Below are 22,594 nucleotides of genomic sequence, written 5' to 3'. Positions count from 1 at the left end.
TGTTGAACAACTTTTTACAGTGTAGATTATGCAAGTGAGTCTACTCTGTTTTTCTTTTTTGCACAGTAAAATAAGAAGTGCTGCCTGAATACAACTGGAAGTTCTTTGGCAATGTTACAAAATTTTGGGTAGTAACTGTGCTCCCAAATAAATAGTTTGATATTGGAGAAATGAAGCATGAAGTGCAGTAAACAGCTTCAAGCCAGGAACTAGAGACACTTCTTTTTGCTTTGGAGACACATTGTGGCAGAGTATCTCTGATGGTTATTACTGTGAATTTGATTTGCAAATGAATAGTGCAGATCTGATCATGTAAAATAATTAATATTTTCTTTCAAATACATGCAAAAGTCTTAAAAAGCCACAAAAAGCAGATACTCATTGTGAGTATCCTTGCAATTCCAATTTAACTGATTAACCACTTTCATGTTGAAACTGGTAGTATTTAGCACTGAGATTTTCAGTTTCCACATAGGACAGAGAGAATAACTGCCATTTATTAAAGCCATCTATTTACTTCATTACTGTAGATGAGCTTGGAAAAGAGAATATCAACAGAATATTTCTACTATTAAAAAGCTTGCAATTTACCTTTTTAGTTTTCCTCCTACCATTTTATGTAATATAATATCTAAAAATGCTAACTTAGGCCATCTGTTCTTATTCCTATTTTCAGCATACTTTTTTTGTTGTTGTTGCATTCCCTTAGTTTAACTCATTTTAGCAGTAATGAAGCTCATTCTGTGACATTTTGCTACAGGGAAAATCCATGTTTATTTCCATACAATTTAATACACACAATCAAACAATGAATATGCAATTTTGAATATGCAAGAGTTTTGAAAAAGAGAGCTGTGAAAAAAAAAAGAAAAAAGAAAGGTCTACTTATAAATACAGAGCTGAAATGTTAGAGAGCATCTGTAATGAATGTTACGGTGCAGAATGAGTATTATAATTAGCCTCTAGACACTACAAAGGAATATATGAGACACTGCCCAGATCAACAAATAGAATAAAGAAAAAATTATTTAATTACAGTAAAAGTGAATGGGGACAGAGCTAGAACTCTCTGAAGTTTTACAGATTAATAGTTTATTCACTGCCAAGAGGAGAACAGAAGTAATGAGAAATATTTGCATATATGGGTGGCATTTCAAGAAATAAAAAAAAAAAAAAAAAGAATTTTCTATTTTAACATTTTGCTTTCTATTTTGGGAAGAAAGACAAGAATAACTGGCAAAATGGCTGGCCTAAACTTGGCCAGCACCTTTGGGATCCAGATGCCAAGAATTCCCCAGCTGCTTAAGCAAATTTTCTGTCCCTACTTTGAACAGTGTAAAAAAATCAGGGTTGGGAATGTGATCTGACAGAACACATCTGAAAATTCAGTTAAACCATCCATAAACAAAATGAAGGTATATAAATATGCAAACGTTGTTATGCATAAATAACTCCGGGTCATGTGTGGTCATCTGTCTGTTTAAAAGAGCCTAATTTACTTGTTTTCCCAGGATTGCCTTTCACAGATGCTGTGAAGAGATTTTTTCTCCCTCTTTCTTTCTACAGGATTGTGACTGCAATGTCCATCAGGGAGGATTATTTTGAGAAATAGTCTCCCCGTCTGTTGTCTCTTTCAAACAGTGTTAAGTAGTTTTTTTCCTCACTGGAAAGCTGTCCACATATTCTATTTCCACTGTGCAGCAGCAGACAGGAATGAACAAATAAGAAACCTGAGTGGAGCATTTTCAAATAACAATGATGTTTAACCAAGAGTAAGAATGGTCTTACCTTCAGAAGGAAAATTACACTCATAAAGAGTGCATCTTTCAATGCACCATAAACTGTGGCATTTAATTAAAACCCTTCATATCTCAACAACACACTCTGCCTGCAACAAGGCCACTTTTCGTTCTCTCCTCCCACCAGTGTAGCTTTAGTGGAGATACGTGGGAGCTAGCAGAAAGGGGCACAGCCTTGCCCTTCTCATCCTTCAGGGAGAAAGGTGTCCAAGAAGCGATGGTGCAGCTGCCTGTTTCCCTGCCTGGTACTTCAAAGCCAAACTCTGGGCAATAGGGTAAGCTTATCTATTTCAAGACTGGAAAGAAAGAAATTTCAGATGTAACAAACAAACAAACAAACAACAACAACAACAAAAACAAATGGTGTCAGGGACAGTAGGCTAATTAGCTTTAATGCAAGTCAAAATTGTCAAAATTTCTGTATTTTTGATTTCCCACATCTCCACCGAGGTCTGTGAAATTTCAGTTTTGGATCTGAACTTGTGAGCTTTGCCACACCTCTCTCTGTTTTTCTTAGTCTGTTTCATAGACCCCGATGAATTATTAAGAAATAAAAATAAATACTGTTCTGCTGGTGGTTATGCAAATAGCTACCTTAGAGGCACAACAAGTTGCTTCTGTTACTGAGGGGTTTGCTCTGAAATTATAAAGATCTTAATTAAAAAGCATCTCTGAAAAAAAAACAGCCACTTCATTTTATTTTGAATTCCTAGTTTAAAAAGATGGTGGTGCCTGCTGTTAGACAGACACATATAGAAACAGCAGATTGCCCTTTATTCCTGGATTCATTTTGAGATCACTGTTGTTGACATCATCTGACAAAGATGAAAGTGCACAGTCCATTAGTTTCTTGGCTTTTTGTTTGGGAAAAATATGAAAAATTAAACCAATATTTGCTGAATGAAAATAATCAAATGTTTTAAGGAAATAAGTCTTGATTTTAGCTTCTGAGACATTTTTCTAAAGTAAGGGGAGAGTGTAAAATTAACCCAATAATTAAAAAGTACTTGAAAGCTTCCTCCTATTGGTTTCTTGCAATATCAATTCACTAGCAAATCAGTACTATGTCAGAGGACAGAACACTATTTTCAAGTGGACTATTTTATCCCATTTTTCTTGTTTCGCCTTTTTTTTTTTTTAATCTATAAATTAATATTTGCTTTAGTCCAAGTCCCTGCAATAACACATCTCAAGGCCTTCAGACTTCAAAGTAGGCAATGCTACCTAATGTGGTTATGATGTTATCAATTTTAATAGCACAATTGTTTAATAATTACCATTTCTAACAATAATTATCTTAACCTGACTAGACATTAATGTTTTATATGTTTAAATTTATTTGAACTTAAATATTTTTACATTTTTTGCTCTAAAATCAATGTAATTTACTGAAGTTCTAATGGGATTGTGTTGATACACAAACTCGTTAGTTCTGTTAAAAATCAGGCCCTCTGATTATACAGCCTTTACAATAAAAGAACTGGAAAACAGAACTAGCTACTTCTGAAACTGAAAGCAGTTTACAATTATCTTTTTTTTTCTTCCACCAGGGGAAGTTGTACAGATCACATAGCATACAAAGTGGGCACCCAAAAATATTTTTTTTCTTTAACATAGAAGAAATATTGATTATAGTTTTTCTCAGGCTATTTTTATCTAGCAGTTTCACATTTCACATTTTAGTTTTAATAAAATTCAGTACTAGAGGAGATTGGATACACCCTCATCAAGTTAGTGGACAACACCAAACTAGGGCATGCTGTCAATGTGTTGCCATTCACAGAGACCTCAATAAAATGAAGAAATGACTGAACAGGAATGCTGTGAAATTCAACAAGAACGAATACAAGATGCTGCACATGGGATGGACTGATCCCCCAACCAAGGTAAGGGAAGAAATGGGAGTCAAGAGAATGCCCTGGAAATGATAAAGGCTACGAGTATTAGAGGTCTTCATTCCCCTTTACCTGGCATTCATTAGACCACATCTGGAGCATTGAATCCTTTTTGGGGCACCAGAGACAGAAAGTTTTTAATAAACTTGAGTGGGTCTCCAGAGGGCCATGAATGTAGCCAGAAGAAGGGAAGGTTTGGGCACATGGAGCAGCTCTCCAGGACCTTCAGCAAGGTAGCTGACAAGGCAGCACTGAAGAAAGGGGTCATTAATCCAAACAGGGCAAAAAATATTTCACTATTAGGGATTGGAATGAATTGCCCAGAGAGTTTGTGAAATTTCTGTCCTTGGAGCTTTTCTAGGCCCAGCCAGGCAAAGCGTGGTTTGAATTTGTGCTGCTACTGCTTCTGATGAGAGACCCATGTGGTCCTTTCCCACCTGAGTCCGAGTACATCCCAGCAGTGTACCCAGACCTCAGCTTTCAGCCTGATGCTGAATTACATCTTTATATGACAGGTCTTCAGAGAAATTTTGTGCTCTCAGTCCCGATTCTGAGAGCTTTGTAGTGCTGAAGAGAGTAAAATCCTGAATCCCTATAATTTCTGTACTTCCTGTCACTGTATTAACTCGTAGCAGTTCCTCAAGCCTCATTTCATCTGAGAAAATAAACAGTAGTAGCTAGTAGGGGAGACATTTCTTTCTGTTTACGTTTGACTTACTAAGTGACATATGGATGATATAGAACTATATCACTGTTTTGGGGCATTTGTGTTATTAAACACCTGGAACCATAGAGAAACATTGAAACAGAAATCTGCTAATATACGTAAAGGCTCAAATCTAGACTGCAACTGAGGTCATCACACAACCCACAGTTCAATGGAAAAGGGATAATTCCGATCTCATTTCTATTTTATTATTATGTGGTCCTGTTATTTATATTATTATTATTGGCATTTATAGGTGCAAAAGAGGACAGTAAAAGAGAATAATGGTACTATTCACTGTTAAAAAAAAAAAAAAAAAGTAGACGGGAAAAGGAAAGGGGAATAAAAGGTTTCTAGGTCTTTTGCAGCCCCAGCAATTTGAAGTGATGCAGTTACAGATCTGAGTACATTGTAAGTAGTGCAAGACCAAATAACATGAAACATAGTAAGGTTAATGTTAGGACTATGTTCCTGAAAATCATTATTTAGCAATAGGCTTTCACGTCAGAAAACAGAACTTGAGAGGCAGAGATGAAAAGAGGCTATAGGCTTTACATAACATCCTAGGAAAACACTTTTTTTTTCTGATTTTCTTTTGATATTGTAAGCAATACTTCCAATTTCCTGTTATTTTTTCTCCATTTGCTTTTTATCTCATATGCCTAATTTCTCATTACCTTTAATATGTGTCATTTTCCTCATTATTTTTTTCTTAGCTAAATTGTGAAAAATTGTGAAAAATGCTTTTTTTTTTTTGTGGCTTCAAGTGTTTTCAATGCCCTTTAACCTATTAAATGAATGAATTTCTATCAGTTCTTACAGATAAAAAGAAATGTAGGATATTGACTTTTTACTTTTAAGTTTAAAAGCTTATCTGAGAAATTCTTTGTTTAACTTCAGACCATTTTTTAATGTAAGCCTTCAGCTACAACTTATACACAGCACTTTTGTATCAGTCATGGGAAAAAACACTGAAAAGACTTTATATACATATTTGACCTAAGCAAGCTCTTTCAGTGTTCTGAAACTCCTACCATATGATTTTTTTTCTTCTCTTTTCTCCAAAGATAATTAACTGTGACAAATCTCTATCATACGAGACAGAAATACCAGCTATTCCCCTCCTCATTCCACCAGTACAGATTAGGAAACTTGTCAGAATTCCTCTCAGAAAAAAATGCATTACATCACTTTTTTTTTGTTGTCGTTATTTTCTCTGTCAAAAACATTTTTCAAGACTTCTGTCTGTTCCTTCTGAGCTTTCTGAAATTCATCATAATTTATTGTTTTTAATCAAATTCCATTTTTGAAGGTCTTCTTGAGTTCTAAACCTGTTCCCTACAGTACCCAATCACGTCCAGCCCCAGGCTGTCATCCTTACTGAATATGATATTATTTATACTATCATCTAGTTCATTAATGAAAATATTTAGAAATCGACTCCAGAATAAACACATGACAAATCCTACTGAGTATCTACCTCCAATTTAAAAGAAACACATTGAAAATAACTTTTTGAGAAAAGATTTCTAGAACTAAATCCTATATCCTTAGTTTGCTCATGAGAACATCATACACAATGTCTAAAGAGTTAAAATGTGTACTCCTTGCCTCCTAACATATATGTATTGTTATCAGGTAGCATTTGTTTTCCAGTGTGTACTTGCATGCACTTTATGGAATGTGATCCTACAAAATACTGAAATTTTAATGAGAAAATAGTGATTAAAGTTCTAAAAATTGACAATAGTTGAGGCTGAAGTGTTTTCCATAAAGTAGTGGCCTTTTGTTGAATTAATGAAAAAGAAAAGGCTACACCTCTCTGTGCAAAGACGTGGACTTAGATGATGATGTCAGAGACAGCAGTTAAACATGCTCTTAATGCTCATCAAAGTTGTGAGACTTAAATTTGGGCTTTATTATAAGCATGTATTTCTAGCTGCTTTTTGTAGTAGCCACTTGTCAGGAATTTGCAGACTTTACTGTTCCCCACAAAATATATGTATTTGCAGAAAAACTGATAAAATACTTCTGAAAGAAGTCTTCAGATAGCTGAGGTCAGTTATTTTCTCTTTCTTGTGCAGAAACCAAGTATTCGGTGTTTCTGCTGTTTTATAGACTAGGGCAATCCAATAGATGAATGAAACATGCTTCATTCTTCATCTGGAAATAAAAATAATATTGTATGTGTGCACAGTTTAAATGAACTGAATTTAGCATCCTCAAGAGTGTTGTGTTTTTTTTTCTTGTAAGAGTAAATCAGAAAAAAAATCTTAAATTTTTAATTTTCAAAAGGTATAAAAATCACAGCCTACAAAGAAAATGAAAAGATTGAGTTGAACAACTAAAGAAAAAATCACAGAATCATAGAGGAGTTGAGGTTGGAAGGGACCTCCAGAGATCATCTAATCCAAGCCCCTGCCACGCCGGGTCACCCACAGCACTTTGCATAGGGTCACGTCCAGGCGGGTTTTGAATATCTCCAGAGAAGGAGACTCCTCAACCTCTCTGGGCAATCTGTTCCAGCACTCTGTCACTTTCACAGTACAGAAGCGTTTTCTCATATTCACATGGAAGTTCTTGTGTTTCAGTTTGTGCCCGTTGCCTCTTCTCCTGTCGCTGAGCTCCACTGAAAAAAGAGTCTGGCCCCATCTTCTTGGCACCCTCCCTGTATTTGTATACATTGATAAGATCTCCTCTCAGCCTTCTCTTCTCCAGGCTAAACAGGCCCAGCTTTCTCAGCCTCTCCTTGTATGACAGATGCTCCAGTCCCCTCATTTTCTTCATAGACCCCCAGTCAAATTGGTCTAGCAAATGTGCTGCTTCTTAGATGATTTAAAGAACGCCTGTTTGGTTTCACTCCAATATTCACATATACATATCAGAAAATAGTTACTGAAAGTACCCTTTCAAAATGGTCTCCCCACATTTTTCATGTCTTTCCCTGTGCTATTCAGTGCTTATGTATATGTTGCATTTCTTCCTTCTCTCATTGCTAAGTACAGAATACATGCAGTTACAAATTTATTTATCCCATACAGATACTGAAAGATAACTTCCCCAGAAAAGTACACAAGTAGGTTGAAAGACCACTGATCACAACTGTACTGGACATGATTGAACAGAACTCATCCCACTGAAAGTACAAACGGTTCCCTCATTTCTCCAGGAACAGACTCTAGCATAATCCCAGAGGCAACAGCAGCATTACCTGGCGTTACACCTTGCTTTTTCAGAAATGAGAGAAGGACATCTCTAACATTCTCCTTTCCCCTTCAGTTTAGTGCTTGACTACAAGGAGCAGAGACCACTGTCAAAAAAAAACAAAACATTGGTCTTCATCTTAGACATTTAGCACAAGGTACAGGGAGAAAGCTAGAGTTTGAACACAGGGTTTTGACCTAAGCTCATTATACAGTATAAACACGCTCAAAACACACTACGTGCAAGAAACCTTTGTAAAGACTAATACACATTTGAATATGTAACAATATACAGCTCCTGATAATAATGCTTTTCTGAAACTCTTGTGGAGTTGAGATTTCTCTTAGGCATTAATGGTACTGTTTAGAAAAGAACCGTTATTGTGTTCCTTACAAAGTTTCTTGATATGGTGATTTTTTTCACATAGGAGTTAGTGTAATGGAACTGGGTCTTCAAGGTTATATTACAGGATGAGAAGAAGGCTTTGACAGGGTCACTGGCTGGGACAAGGGGAATGCAGTCTACTGAAAGAGTTTTGTGATAAAAGAATGCTAGATATTTATAATAAAAAATAATGTTTGTTAAGGCTTTTCCTGGCAGGAGCTTGTGAATCTAAGTACAGTAAGAGAACTCTTAGCCAAAAACATATTTTCTTTAATGTTTAAACACAAGATCAAAGCACATAAACAAACACAGTATTTTGGGATTGTGTTTTCGGTACATTTAGGCTACCAACATTTTTTCTTGTAAGTCAGATACTCAGAAAGCAATTGCTCAGAATAGAAACCTGATGAAACAGCTTAAATATTTCTGAAAAAAATAATCAATTTGCATAAAAAAATGAAATACTACTATGTACATATTTTAGAAAATAGAACTTTTATTGCTAACCTCATAAGTAAATATAAAAAAAAAACATAGATAATCATTTCCCTAGTAGCATAAGATTTTTTTTTTTTTTTAAATAAAATTGGTAGGTTGAATACCCTGAAAGTTGACCGCAGCTTGATTGCTTTCTTGAAAGAATTATTATTTTTGCCTTTTTCGTCTCAGTTTTCTTTTATTCTAGCAGCTCAAGTGAATCATCTTAATTGTAATAAATAGAACTGAAATAATGTTTAAATTCTACTTTCTCAGTTAAAAAATAAAATCCATCTGGAGTCCTACTTTGCCAATCTAGAATATCCATCTTCTACACAATGATATGCAATCTGTCTAACTACATTCAGTGTTTACCAGGAGAAAGTAGTAGTGAGATTTAATATTACGAAATGATTATTATTAGTTATGTCACAATAAATAATTAGATTTAAGTTACATTTGCCAAAATAGAGAGGACTGTATATACGTGAAGCACTGTAGTTTTGAGTTCATCTACTTAGCCCTGCTATGAATGGATTAATTGTAGTAATGTTTAGTTAGACTTGATTAAAACAAAACCAAAAAAAAAAAAAACCAAAAAAACACCTCTTTGAAATGGCCAAAATTTCCTCTCCATTAATAAATAAATAAATGTTCCTAAACTATGATTTCAGTCTGTCACTAAAAAGCATAGTTTCTCTTCAGTCCACATACATATGACTTCTTCACAAAATATCTAGGAATATTTTGTGCAAATGAATTAAAAGTGAACTAGACCTCTAGGTCTTCTAGTTGAAATCTCCACCCGCAGTCCCTTGACTTGGCAGTAAGTAGTCAGACCTAGCAGTTCCTACTCTAGTAGAGAATTTTCTTTATCAGTGAGATAATAACCTATCAGGAAAACACACACACACACACACACAATCATAGACATACATACAGTAATAGCCACTTAAACCATGAGCTATCATTCTTCTAAGAGATGAATTTTTTCTGCAAGATTCATTTGATTTCTAGTTGTTTCCATTTTTAATAAAAATGTATATACCTATTAGTAAACAGAAAATGTTTTAGAAGATGGGCCTTGGGAAAAGTCAGCAATTGTATCAAAGCCTAGAATGTCATCTAAGGAACACTTTTTATTGACTTCACTATGGTAGTAGGATCTTGGAAGAAACCAAAATTCTATCAGTGTAACTAAGATATTTTATTTCTGGATAAAAATAACTTGAAACATTTAATATATTTTTCTAAGAATCATAAGATTAGGTAATATGAAATTAACAGTTTCTCCTAAATCATCACTAGGCAGCTTGGCTACCGAGAAGTTTTGGTGTTTGTTTTTTTTTTTGGTTTTGATTTTGGTTTGGTTTGTTTTTTATTTTGCCTTTGAGAAACCATCTTTACTCAAATTTTATGCCACCTGAAAGGTAGCAAATTAGTTTTAAGAACATTTTATCTTTTTTTTTTTCCTTGTCTAATGTAACACAAAGAATGACAAGCTGAAACAGAAAGGACTTCCAGATAGGGAAAAAATGCATGTTATCTTTTCTGTGGATAACTTGGCAATCTATTTACATTGGCAGTGTACTTTACTTTACCTGTTCTGTTCTGTTCTGTTCTGTCCTGTCCTGTCCTGTCCTGTTCTGTCCTGTCCTATCCCATCCCATCCCATCCCATTCCATCCCATCCCAATACTTTCCACAAGCCAAAGGGGGTGCTTTTAGCCATGGAAGAAACTACTTTGGGAGCAGGAAATGAGTAGATGGCTTGACCTGAGTTCATTAATGTATATTTATATTTCATTTGCTTTTTCTTATATATCCTTTTGTCTTCTTTGGTAACATATGATGCAATATTTGATACACAGGAAAAATCATTTTAATGGTAAGGAAGAGACAGATTTTCTTTGGGCTTAAAGATACAGACTGCTCAGGAAAACAATGGGAGCTGGGAGCCTGTTTGTAAATGAACAAGATGTCTGACAAAGTACAGTAGGATTCTCTTGTGAGTATTGCTCTAGTCTTATACAGAAAGTATGTTTTTGGAACAATCACTTCTGTGTTTAATTTTTTTTCATAAGACATTTTTTCCATACAAAACCTTTAAGTCATTTGCTGTGAACATGCCACATTTGTGCTCATGGATAAGTTAATATGTGGGATTGATTTATCACACACAAATTGTCAGAGAAACTTTTGACACTAGGCAGTGTCCTCACGTAAATTTGGTCCTTTGTGATAATTTATTATGATGGAGTTCCAAAAGATTGCTGTCTGATTTGAGTTTGTAGGCACAAAAAGCAGAAGCCTGTGCTTCAAAGACCACATGTTCAAATAGAAAACAGCAACAAGATTTTTGTTTTTTTTGGAGCAGTTACATCTGCTATGGATAAACAATATTTTTCCCTGCAAGGGATATCATCATAACCAGAGATTATAATATTGAAATGTATTAAGGGTAAAATCTGTTTTTGCTTTCTCTTCCTCTAAGCCAAGGCTGAAAAGAACTGCAGGATGATTTTGTATTTGGAGTTACAAGCAAATTGTCTATTCCTTGATTATTGGTGGGTAATTTTTATGAATCATGGTCAAATATTTTGATACTGAAATGATGTTAGCTCTGTATCTACTATCAAGGAGCACTGAAAAATGTGACTTGGCCTTTGTATGGTCCACTGATTGTACAAGATGCCAAAGACCCTAATTCCCACTACCTAAGTTGATGCCCAAAGGCCAACGGCATACATCTGAAAATAAAAGTGAGGTGAACAGTAGATCGTAATATGATACATCAAAGACCACTGATATCCAATTAATAATGTAAATAGAAAGGTACAGTTAATACCATACCTACTAGAATAATATTATCAGTGGGCTATTTTTCTGTACATCTTAATGAACTCCAAGCAGTGGAGGATTAATATAACACTAACTCTTTTTGAGATAACCTACATGTGATGGGAAGCCCAGGGAAAACAAACAAACAAACAAAAAAACAAGCCCCCCCCCCCCCCAAAAAAAAAAAAGAAATTTAAGAGTTGGCACCAGAAGGTTTTTCGTCATTTGCAGGCTCTTTGCCTCTCTAGAGGAGCATAATGAGCTGGACCTCTGGAGTAAATCTGCAGAACAATTTTGTAGGGAGTTTTCAGACAGGATGGGGGTGAAACATTTTGCTATGGGACAAATTTCAGTAAATAAATTGTACTGTAAAGTTGATATTTTCTATGTTACATGAGACAGAGGTGCTGTAGCTAAGACAATAACATTTGCATGTTTCAGATGCTTAGATAAACTATAAGCAATTTTGACTCCCTAATCAGAAGATACACAACATTGTTAACCTTCAGAGGGATGTTTTGATAACTGATGAGAGACTACATCAGTAAAATCACAAAGGTGTCATGTTCACAGGGAATGAAATAAACTATGAGCAAATATTAATATTTAAATATGCATACATACATACATATATACACTTACGCAGAGAGATACGTGGAGACCATTTGGAATACTTTATAGCTTTTTATCTCTGAAGTAGCTGTATTTCATTGATTGGTGAAGTGACTGAATTAAGAATAAGGCCATTGACTGGAAATATTAAGAAACAGGCTCATAACTTGGTATTTTGCTTGGAAACACTGATAAACATGCAGTGAAAGTGTTAGCTATGGGCTCCAATTATCACAGAAGATAATAGCCATTTCCAAGATGCATTTATTTCAACTAATAACATTGATCGCCTTTTTATTGTTGTAGTTAAATGTGATGGCTGAAGGCTGGATATTTGTTTTTTGAGACGCTAGGAAGGCAACTAGTGTACTTATCTGTTTTTGACGGATAAATTACATTCTGCATTTGGACATTGGGAGTTACCAGATTAGCCCAAGTATTGGCAGGTTTGAGCAGGGTCCAAGTGTCAAATTTGGTTCAGGCTACTCTCAGAAGAGATGGAAATGTTGCTACCTTTATTCTGTGAGAAGCATTTCACTTGCTCTCCATTTGAGCACTCCTTAAAAGAATTCTTTTTTTTTTTTTCTTTTTTTTCCTCCCTTGAGCTTCAGAGGGGTGGGTTTTGAACTGAAACAGTATCAGGTTGCAGCTGCCATTTCCTGATGATTATATTTGCACACCAAGCTCTGGTTTGTAAGCAGGTTTGAGGAAGCTTAATGCTGTCTATATTTGTCTTGCTTTTAGGCAGAAAAAAAAAAAATCGGGGGTCCAAAATTTATTAGTGTGGGTCATGGTCCAAGTGCCTGTTTTAGAATGAGGTGCTCTGCCTCTGCAAAATCATGAGATTCTCTGTTTTGTGGGGTTTTTTTTGGTTTTTTTTTTTTTTTTCATTGCCCTAATAGCAGCTAAAATTCATGTTTGTACAATGGAACCTGGGATTCTGGTTCCAAAACTTGGCAAGATCCAGCTTTTATAGCCATCTAGTGTTTCCCCTTTGTCCAGGAAGTATTTCCTGTGTTGGTCTAGCCGGATTTTATTAGGGGGAGGGGAGATGAAGACCTTGCATATTCTCCCTAATCCTATCACACACTAAATCACCTCATTCATACTGACTCCACCAATCCTGCTTTCCCCATTTCCTGAGTTACTTAGCAACAACCATCCCTCCCTTTTCCACTCCCCCGATCCATCCTTTTATTTTTTTCCCTTTGCAATCACGATTTCCAAGCTGTTTAGAAAAATGAGGATGCTCAGCAGCATAGGGCAAGCTTTTCCTTCCAACCTCCCTTTTTATGCCTGCCAAATCCTTCTTGCCTCCAAAACGAAAATCCAGGCTGCCTGCATATGTGTAATCAAAGGTTAAAAAGCACCACGGCTGACACCACGCATGTGTTAATCTGTGCTGCTGCAGCAGAGTGCATCATTTCCACTTTGACCTCGGAGTTAATCTGCATTCAGGCAGAAGCTCCATTGCTTTATTCATTCGTTTTTTTTTTCCCTTTTTTTTCTTTTTTCTTTTTTTCTCTTATTTACTCTTTCTACTGCTGTATTGGATTGTTGCATGTATGTGAGTGGTTCTGTAAATGTGTGCATGTGTATGTGTTTCTCCTTCCCTTAACTGTTTTTATTCTGTGAGTGTTTGTGTATGTGCGGTTTTTCTTTTCTTTTCTTTTCTTTTCTCCCAATTATATTATTGCCCTAGATCTGGAAGCTGCTGCTTGCTGCCTGAGCTGACGTTTTTTGATTATATCTGCAAAGGGCTTGTGCAGATCTAATTTCTGCCCCCCCTGCATATTAATTCCCGCAGCTGGGCGCAATGTATCATCCCACTGACGGGACCTGGTAGGGAGGGGGGGGAGAACCACTACCAAAAAAAAATTAAAGAAGGGGACGGATCCATCTGCAACCAAGAGGAAAGGGGAAAAAACAGGGCTGGGGGGGGAGAGAGAAAGAGATGATTCCTCCAAATCCAACAAGCCTGGGGAGCACTGCACTCTTGAATCCTGCATTTTCTCTCAAAATGATGGTGTGGGCACTTGTGTTCCTCTCTCTCATCCAGTGGTAAGATGTGCTTTCTGATTCTGTTTGTTGGGGGGGGGGCGGGGGGGGGGGGGGGAGGGCTGGGGGTGAAGATGCTGTTTGCAAATTCGCAGAGCTGTAGTGAGAATGCTGGAGGTTTAGATAGTGACATTACATTCATCTATCTCCTAGCAGTTGAGATCTTATAATGTTTTATTTCTCTTACAATTGTGGTTGCTCTGAAACGGACAGGGAGTGTGAGCAGCGGGTGTGTGTGATGGTGGTACATGCCGGGTGTTTCATGGAATTTGGTGCCATATTAATGAAGCCTTCTCCCTCTGAATTATTGTTTGCTAGAGTGCATGGAGTTATAATGCAGCTGTGTTTTGTTAGCAGAATGTCCGTGCATTCACGCTTGTTTCCACCTAAGCAGCCACATCATGGCCGTGCCTGGGCTTTGGGCTCCGAAGCGCTGTATGTTTGTTCTGTAAGGAGCCAGTGCAAGGATTTAGGACCAAGGACAGGGATGCAGATCTCTGCAAAACCTCCGAAGGCAGGCAGTGAGTTTCTGCCTGCATTTGCTGGTTACTGAGATGCTTTTAATGCTGATGGAACAAGCAGTGGGATGTAATAGAGTGTGCAAATCACATAGCCGGTCAGATTAGACAAATATTTACAGTAGCATTTAGCCCCACATGCTTACACATGTACTGTTTGAAGACAACCTGTGCAAGCATGCTGCATGTGTGTATTGTATACATAAATGTAAAGAGGTAAAAATCTAAATAGCAGACGAAGAAGGAGTTTATATGTGGATGGGCAGAAAGTGGAGGGGGAGAGTAAGTACTGCTGCAGTGCCAAGCAATATGCTGAACCAGGCATTCTTGCAAAAATTTCTGTACATTTAACAGTTTAGATGAGCAAGTAGCATTACGTTGTAAAGTACCTGGTCTTTCAAGTTGTAATAGACTTTTCCTCACAGCTGCACAAGCCGTGTTGACATTTATACACGCTACAGAAGTTAGTACCAACTCCTTTTTCTCGTATTAATGCTGTAGTCATAGAGGCTCCTCATTCAGATTTACCTTCTTTCTGCTCCCCTTCTTTTCCTTAGACACTGCCATAAAAAAAAAGTGGCTTCATTTTGTTTGCCTTTTTTTTTTTTTTTTAAGAAAAAATGAACTTTGTAGCTGCAGATGTAGGATTTTAGTTCCAAGCAAAATAAAAGACAAAAAATACTGGCCAGGGAAATTAAAAGTTGCTGGATTTTACAGTAGCTTTCATCACAAACAAATAACTTTGTGAAGAATTCCCCTAAAATTAAATGTAAAATGGTTGAAAATGGAGTAGAAAGTGAAATAAAACTTAGTGAGCCTACCGGAAGAGAGACCTTGTTGTCAGAAGTAAGACAAGCATAAGGCATGTCTGATTTTGTAAGAATTCTTTATGATTACTATGTGAATAGAAAGCAATGGAAAGTGAGCTTTTATTGGATTTCAAGAAAGCAGTTCACCTGAATAATGCCTAAGGACTTCAGCTGAGGTGACTGTACCTGTGTTTGTATTGCCCTGTGTAATTCTTCCTTCTTTCCCACTGGAAAGTGCTCACTTTACACAGACACAGTCTCAGATTATTTTACCGTAAAACTTCCACTAAAATGATCCCTGATAGTTACTTTAATTCACTTCCTTCTTTTCGCTCACTTTTCAGCCACAGAATTTTGCCAAAATTATTTTATAAGCTTTAAAAGAAACTCTTCATAGTAGAAATTGAACTTTTAGCTCATCAAAAGGTTCTGTTTTCTGTTCATAACCATCTGATAGCCAAGATGGTTTCCTCTGACACCTTCCTGACATCATATTTTAAGGAAAAATATAGACAGAGAAGTAATATTAAGGAGCTACAATTACAGGGGAAAATTCTCTTTAGTGCTTTACAAAAATATTTTCAATGGGTCAACATGAAAACATGATTTTATTTCTAATAATCAAAACACCCTTCTCCTCCTGTTGTGGAAGAAACCTTAGTGTTAGCTTTGGGAAGTCATGGACCGAGAGAGAGTTAGGAAAGTTTATTTATAGCCACAATGAAAACTTTTCTTTCTTAAAAACTCATCAAACACTTCAGACAGAGGGCAATATAATTGTATTATGTGTCACTTGTCTTGGACATTGAAATTCTTATAGGGCAATGTAACTGAACACTAACATGTGCTCCATGTTATGTGTGCAAATAAATGTGTTGACAACAGTCAGTACACACAGAAGTTTAACTATTTGCAGAATCTGATCAAAGTAGCTGAACATAAATTGATTATTAATTTTGTGCAGAGGTTTTTCCCTTTTCAATACAAACAAAAAGTTATTCTCTGGAGAAATTAGTTGTTTCACAATTGTTGATAGTTCAGAAGATCAGAGAAAGAAGAGGAAAGTTAGAGCACTATTCAGGTATCACTGAAAGCAACAAACCATGATTTGAATCAATTCAGAATAAATGTCACATTATAGCACAGCAGTACATTACCTTTACAGAAATTTTATATCATTAGTTTCATCACATTCACACAGTACATCTTTACAACTCTGCACACTACAGTTTTAGGAAGTGTTTCTTTCAAAATTTCATAAGTTCCTAACTGTGCTGCAAACACTGCATAAAGTTAAGTTCCCCCATCATCCTATCACTCAAACCAGTGCAACAGCACTGTGCAGCCCATCCTTTTGACTGAAACACTCATGGAAAATTAGTCAAACCAAATTCCAAATGTCTGTGCGCCATAATACTGGGTTTGAGACAACATTTTAAAAATGTACATAGAATACTTTAATATTTGCACATATCAATATAGGGTTTAATTGGAAATAATATTTGATTAAACTTGTTGTATACTACATAGGTAATTAATGGATATTACATGTAATAGAGCTCACTTACCAGCAAAGTTCCAGATAGATTGAAAGCTATACCCTGTGCACTGTTTGCATATGGGTTTTATTTGTTATTTTTGTCTAGTCCTTAGCTTTAACAAATTGTCAACAAAAATCACATGAACACAGTGCAGAGTAATGCCCAGATGCTGGGACACTGACTGCTTTTTTTTTTTTTCCTTGGAAGTGCCCAAGTAGTGGAATGACAATGTTTCTATGCTACAACTAAATAACTAAAATTGAAAACTGTCAAGAATGATCAGGAAAAAAAAAAAAGCACAAGACAATCATTTTAACTCTAAAATACTTAGGTGCATATATGAATGAGTGTATTTTTCTTAGCAAATTACCCAGCATGGAACTAAATAAAATTGTTTTGTTCCTGTAAAGCACTAGCAGTGTCAGGTGGCTTCTTGCACTGTGTGATACATGATATAATAACAATGATTAAAAGGGGCATGAATATCCCTGAGCTGAACAGTCATTTAGAATTACTGTAAAGGTTGCTAACATCAGTTTGGTATCAACCCTGCAGATGTAGTTATTCATACACTAGCTTCAATTCTTTCATGCAGTGCATAGCACTTCTGTTAAGTCAGAGGTCCTGTGGAAGTCACCTGGAGCATTACTGGAGTATGATGTTGCTCAGCAAGAGACAATTTCTCAACAAGGAATAGTCCCTTGTAAAGAAGCACCACAACAGAAGTTGTGAATCTAAATGCTGTTAAATGATGACTTTATCCTTGTCTATGGTACTATGAAATTGCAGATTTAGTGCTGACTGGCCTATATACCACTATGTGTTTCAGCAGAGCTGAGACTGCATGGACACAGGACCTGCACTCTGCTTGAAAAATTCAGGGGTAGCAAGGAGAGTGAGATTGCCTTTGAGTTTTCATAGCCATACTGCATTCCTGACTTTTATCAGCTATCAGCTGTAATGGTGGGATACAAACTGATTTAGAGAAAGAATTTGGAATAGCTATGATTCTAATAAAAAGATTGCAAAAAGCAATGATATAAAGCAGACTAGAACATGTAAATAACATTCTCACTATCTAGTAATTTTAATGGAGCATAAAATATTGTAGATATTTTCTCCCTACTTGCAAGTATATAATGGTTTGGAAATGTGTATTAAACCCTTTAATTAACTTCTGTTTTTTGGCTATTCCACTTAACCATAACTTGCATGCTAATATTCATGTATTCCAAATTACTCTGATGAATATGCAAAGTGATATTAGAAAGCCTTTCAAAAAGTTTGAATCCTTGAAAATCTGAGAAGTAAAACTTGTTAATAGTAAATAAATAAATAAACAAACTAGCACCAACTTTAGAAATGAATCTAAACTTTAATTGTAATATTTACCATGCAATTCATATTATGTGTCTTCTCAGTGGCCATCTAAACCATGTCTTCGGTCATGAATTTAAATTGTTCTAGTTCAGTGCTGATCTGGAGAAAAATACCTTGTTGATTTGAATTGTGATCATGTTGTTTTCCTGTTGAGGATATATTTGTTCAGTTGTTATATGTCAAGAAACTCTGTAACATTGTCCAAAAATTTAAAAGGAAAGAAGATTGACAGGAGTGAATGTATGAAGGCAAAGGAAGTACATATCTGGTCACAGGAAACTCATTGCAGGTCTCCATCCCACTATGTTTAAACACTTTTGTACCTCAGTAATGACCACCACTTGCTCCAAAAAAGAACTGAATCATGACTTAAAAGCATGAGTTATTAGAAGATTAGATAACATGTAAGTAATCTCCAAAGAAGAGGCAGCTTAAGGACCCAGGTCCAGACCTCCAAATGGCACTTTCCTGCAACATGGAGATGCACTAACCCCTTTTTGTTAGCTCAGCACCCTGTACCTTTCCCTTGTTTTGTTCAGCCACTATAAAACTTTATATATAAAACTATAAAACTTTTATACATTCCCAGATACAAACTTTGTATTAAAGTAATAGTTCATTAGTTCTTTGAAAACATGCAACATAATACCTAGAGTGTACTGTGGTTGTCGGCATCATCAATGCGGTCTGAACTGCTGCTTTACAAACTACTGCATCTGCAGCCCCACTCAGTCTTGTACAGAACAGGTAGGTTATGTCAGAATGGCAGGGGAGAGTACGATGCTAGCTGAGGGCTCACTTAATATGGATTTGGGCTTGGTATACACACACACACAAAGATTGACGTAGAGATGTTAGAAGTGAAGTTTTTTTTAGTTTTGATGCTTCATAGCTTATCTAGTGTTGTACTTTCCTTATGGACATTTATTGCACTATAAATTCACTTTGACACAGATGGTAAGGTTTGATTTTGCATTTTCCTTGTGATGTCTACTGAGAAATCAACACCCTATCCTACAGCTAATGCTGAACATCTCTGCAGTCTTAGAAATCTCATCATATCATGGACCCAGTTTAATCTTCTCACTAACGCTTGACCAAATGAAGTCAGTCTCTTGCTGAGAGAAAAGCCAGGACCTACAGAGTATGAATTCTTATAGGTAATGTGTTTAGAGCTAAGAACTGGGAAATAGCCCAAAGTTAAATTGTAACTCCAGAAGAATCTTCAAGAAGTGTTTCTTACACTATATAGTGTTTTTCCCTGCAGAAAGCTCTCAACCTACATTCCAGCTAACTGATTTACAATAGCTATGTTTGTTGTTGTTGTTTGTTTGTCTTCCAGGGTGAAATTCATTCTGTATTGAAGATCAGCTTAAACTTAACATTCCATTTCAGCCAACAAACTATAGCACACATTGATCTTAAGTCTCACATAGGTTTTGTCCTGACCCTCTGGATATAAATGATATTCTCTGTTGAAGAGCAGAGCTTGTTTTCGTGTTCTGCACAAGAGCTAGGGAGACTTCGCGGCAGTAAAAGACCAAGATGCATGTATATTTATCTCTTTTTAGAATAGATGTAACAATGGATGATAGAAATAGATATCCAAGTAACTTTACTGCAAGTAGAGAGATACTTCTGAGCGCAAAGGTGGAGGATGTTTATTTAGAAAAAGTAACATCCATTTCATAATGAATTAAAAGACTAAATTACTGCAGAAAGTAACAGGAAAGAACCACAAATTGCAGGAAAAAGAAATCCATTGCCATAGTCAGATAAATATTATTATTATGAGGTAGGGAAGAGCCTATTTCAAGAGACTAACTGAGCCTAACTGAGACTAAAACTAAACTTGTTGAGCACTAATGAATTTAGGGAATATGATTAACCATAGTGAATATATCCATAGCATGAAGAAAAAAAGAAAAAAAAAAAAAGGTGAAAAGGTGAAGAGCTATTTTAGCTGAAGGATAAAAGTGATATGAAAAAGGAACAGTTTAAATGGTCCATTCTAAATTCACTGATTTTAGACTTTAGACTCAACATGATTAGTGACTTCTAATGACTTAAAACTTAATGTACATATTACATTCCTCCATTTGATTCTGGATTATAGCCCAGATCATTATAATGCTATCAAAAAGCAGGCCATGAGAGTCTGAATCCTCCAAGCATATACACCTAGAGGGGCATATTATCTTTACAGGTATTTAGGTGAGCTCCTGGCTCAGAAGAGCTCCAGTGCAGTCAGTAGGAGCTTTGTTGTTGTTTGAATTGAGTCCATCTTTTCTTCTGTTAGGTCTAGAAGTAACCTGCAATTTTGACCCTTCCGATTAAGAGGAAATTAAGGTTTGCTATAAGCCAGGAGGTGGAGGAAATATCATTTAATTTTATTTTTGGAAACAAGAAAATAATATTTACTTTTAAATTTGTCATATGGTTAGAAATTCATTTATAACAGAATGTGTAATCATCTACTTCAATGTGAGAAATTTATATAAAAACTATCATTTTTTCCATCTTCCTTCATAGAAGAGTTGGAAGAGGGACTTGGTACATATTTTCACAAGTCCCAGCACCTGCCAGCTTGCTGAGACAAACTGAGGTAAAAGAGGGCTGAAGGTGGTAGATCAAAGAAAGCTATTGAGGGTGAAAATCATCAAGTGTGATTCTGGGTTATCTGTACAGTTGTGCCAGGAAATTAATATGTGAGTCTCATCAGACTGAATATTGGGTATTCAGTCTGACACACAGTGATATCCTCTTATTTATATAACTGGATAGTATTTTTAACACAACTACTCTCAAAAAAGGGAGGCTTTAATGCTGCTGAAAGCCATCAGGAGAAATAATTCAGTGACTGCATAAGCAGAAGAGAAATTTAGCAAACACCTTCCCATATAAATGACTACTTCAACAGCATAATGCATTTTCATATGATGTCCTAAGCAACCAGAAGGAAGTTCACTACAGAAGCATTATTTGTTTTCTCTTATAAAGCGCCCGAATAAATTATCATCAGCTGTGTGAAAATTTAAGGAAAGTTTACCTTTCTAGCCAGTGAGGTAACTGCAGAGCCTAAAGTTTTGCACAGGTTCAAAACCAAGAAGAGTACATCAAGGAGCATTGAACTCAGTGGCAAGATTTCATTACAGGAAATCTCCAGCTACATGTTTCTGGAAGCAGAGATTTTACCAGAAAAGCATTACTATATTCTTGCCCCAATCTTTTGCTCTTAGTTTCTGCTATTGGCATGTCAGATGCAAAAGACCTGGCATGATATATAGCTGATCGGACCCAGAATAATCATTAGTTTAACCTCTTATATCTCCAAAGCAATGGCAGGTAGTAGAACTTCACTAATTTATACAAGAATCCCAATGCAACAAATGGTTATCTTTAAGAAAGAAATTCACTTAAGTGTAAGTCATATTTTCTTATCTACAGGCTCAGTTATATTTTTTCAGATTTAGTTGAAGGACATTTTCACACATAATCAGTAATGTACAACACAATGCGTAGGCCTAACTGTGAAATCTGGCCATTGTATATGAAACTAAATATTACTCTTACAAGACATAACTTTCATCTGTTCACAGACAGACAGCAAAACATTAAAGAAAAAGCACTTTTACACAACCTAAACCAACATATGCAGATTATTACCATAAATAAAACATCAATATATGGAAATAAAAGTGTCTGAAAGGAATGAAGGCTAACAATGAGCATTTGAAGGAATGGAACAAGAAGATATCTACTTTTTGTGCTTGCATTAGCTTATTCCAAATGATGCAGGTAATCATGTATGAAACTATTTTTCACTGAATGCCATCTTGGACTTTGGTGTGAAACCTTGAGATGAAAGTCTAGCTGTTCTCTGAGCCATTTATCATCTTAAATTGTTTGAACTCTCCTTTTTTTTTTTTTTAACAGAAAAATAGTTATGGTTCTATAGACTGATGAGAAATGTGTCTTATAAAGGTTCTCATGCATACCCAGAATAACTCTCTGACAGAATTCCCTGGAAAACACTGGGTGACATGAGAAACTGTTTTCCTTCAATAGTGATTCAGTGCTGTATTGTGTAACACAAATAGCATGTTCTGGTCAGATGAAGCTTTTGTTAATCTGTAGTAAGATATCTTCAGATAGAAACAGAAATCTGCCTGCTGCAACAGATTGAGGATTACCTACTGAATTGCACTTTCACTTAATTCATCCTGTAAAAAAAAGTCTCATATTATTTTTCAAGAGAAGGGGGAAAAAGAGATAGAAAGAGGAAGAAAGATAAAAACATCTAATTAATATTAATGAGGTAATGTTTGTTAGATAACCTTATTAAACTAATCAATATACTATTCAATATGT

At 35.8% G+C, this 22,594-nt stretch overlaps 1 protein-coding gene across 3 annotated transcripts in view; it reads left to right on the top strand.

Moving 5' to 3' along the window:
* The first annotated feature begins 12,532 nt into the window (after window positions 1-12,532).
* Window positions 12,533-22,594, top strand: part of GABRG2 (gamma-aminobutyric acid type A receptor subunit gamma2) — a 75,113-nt gene continuing 65,051 nt past the window's right edge. Inside the window, exon 1 of one of the 3 annotated variants that reach the window (XM_083799090.1) lies at window positions 12,533-13,978. In XM_083799090.1, coding sequence (XP_083655216.1) covers window positions 13,872-13,978 — 107 coding nt within the window. In that variant the 5' untranslated portion in view covers window positions 12,533-13,871. The remainder of the gene's footprint in view (window positions 13,979-22,594) is intronic. The other 2 variants (XM_083799088.1, XM_083799089.1) reach the window with 2 other exon arrangements.

The sequence above is a fragment of the Anser anser genome (genome assembly GCF_964211835.1).
Source record: "Anser anser genome assembly, chromosome: 14".
Lineage (NCBI taxonomy): Eukaryota > Metazoa > Chordata > Aves > Anseriformes > Anatidae > Anser > Anser anser.
This window is presented reverse-complemented; position numbering and strand designations above follow the sequence as displayed.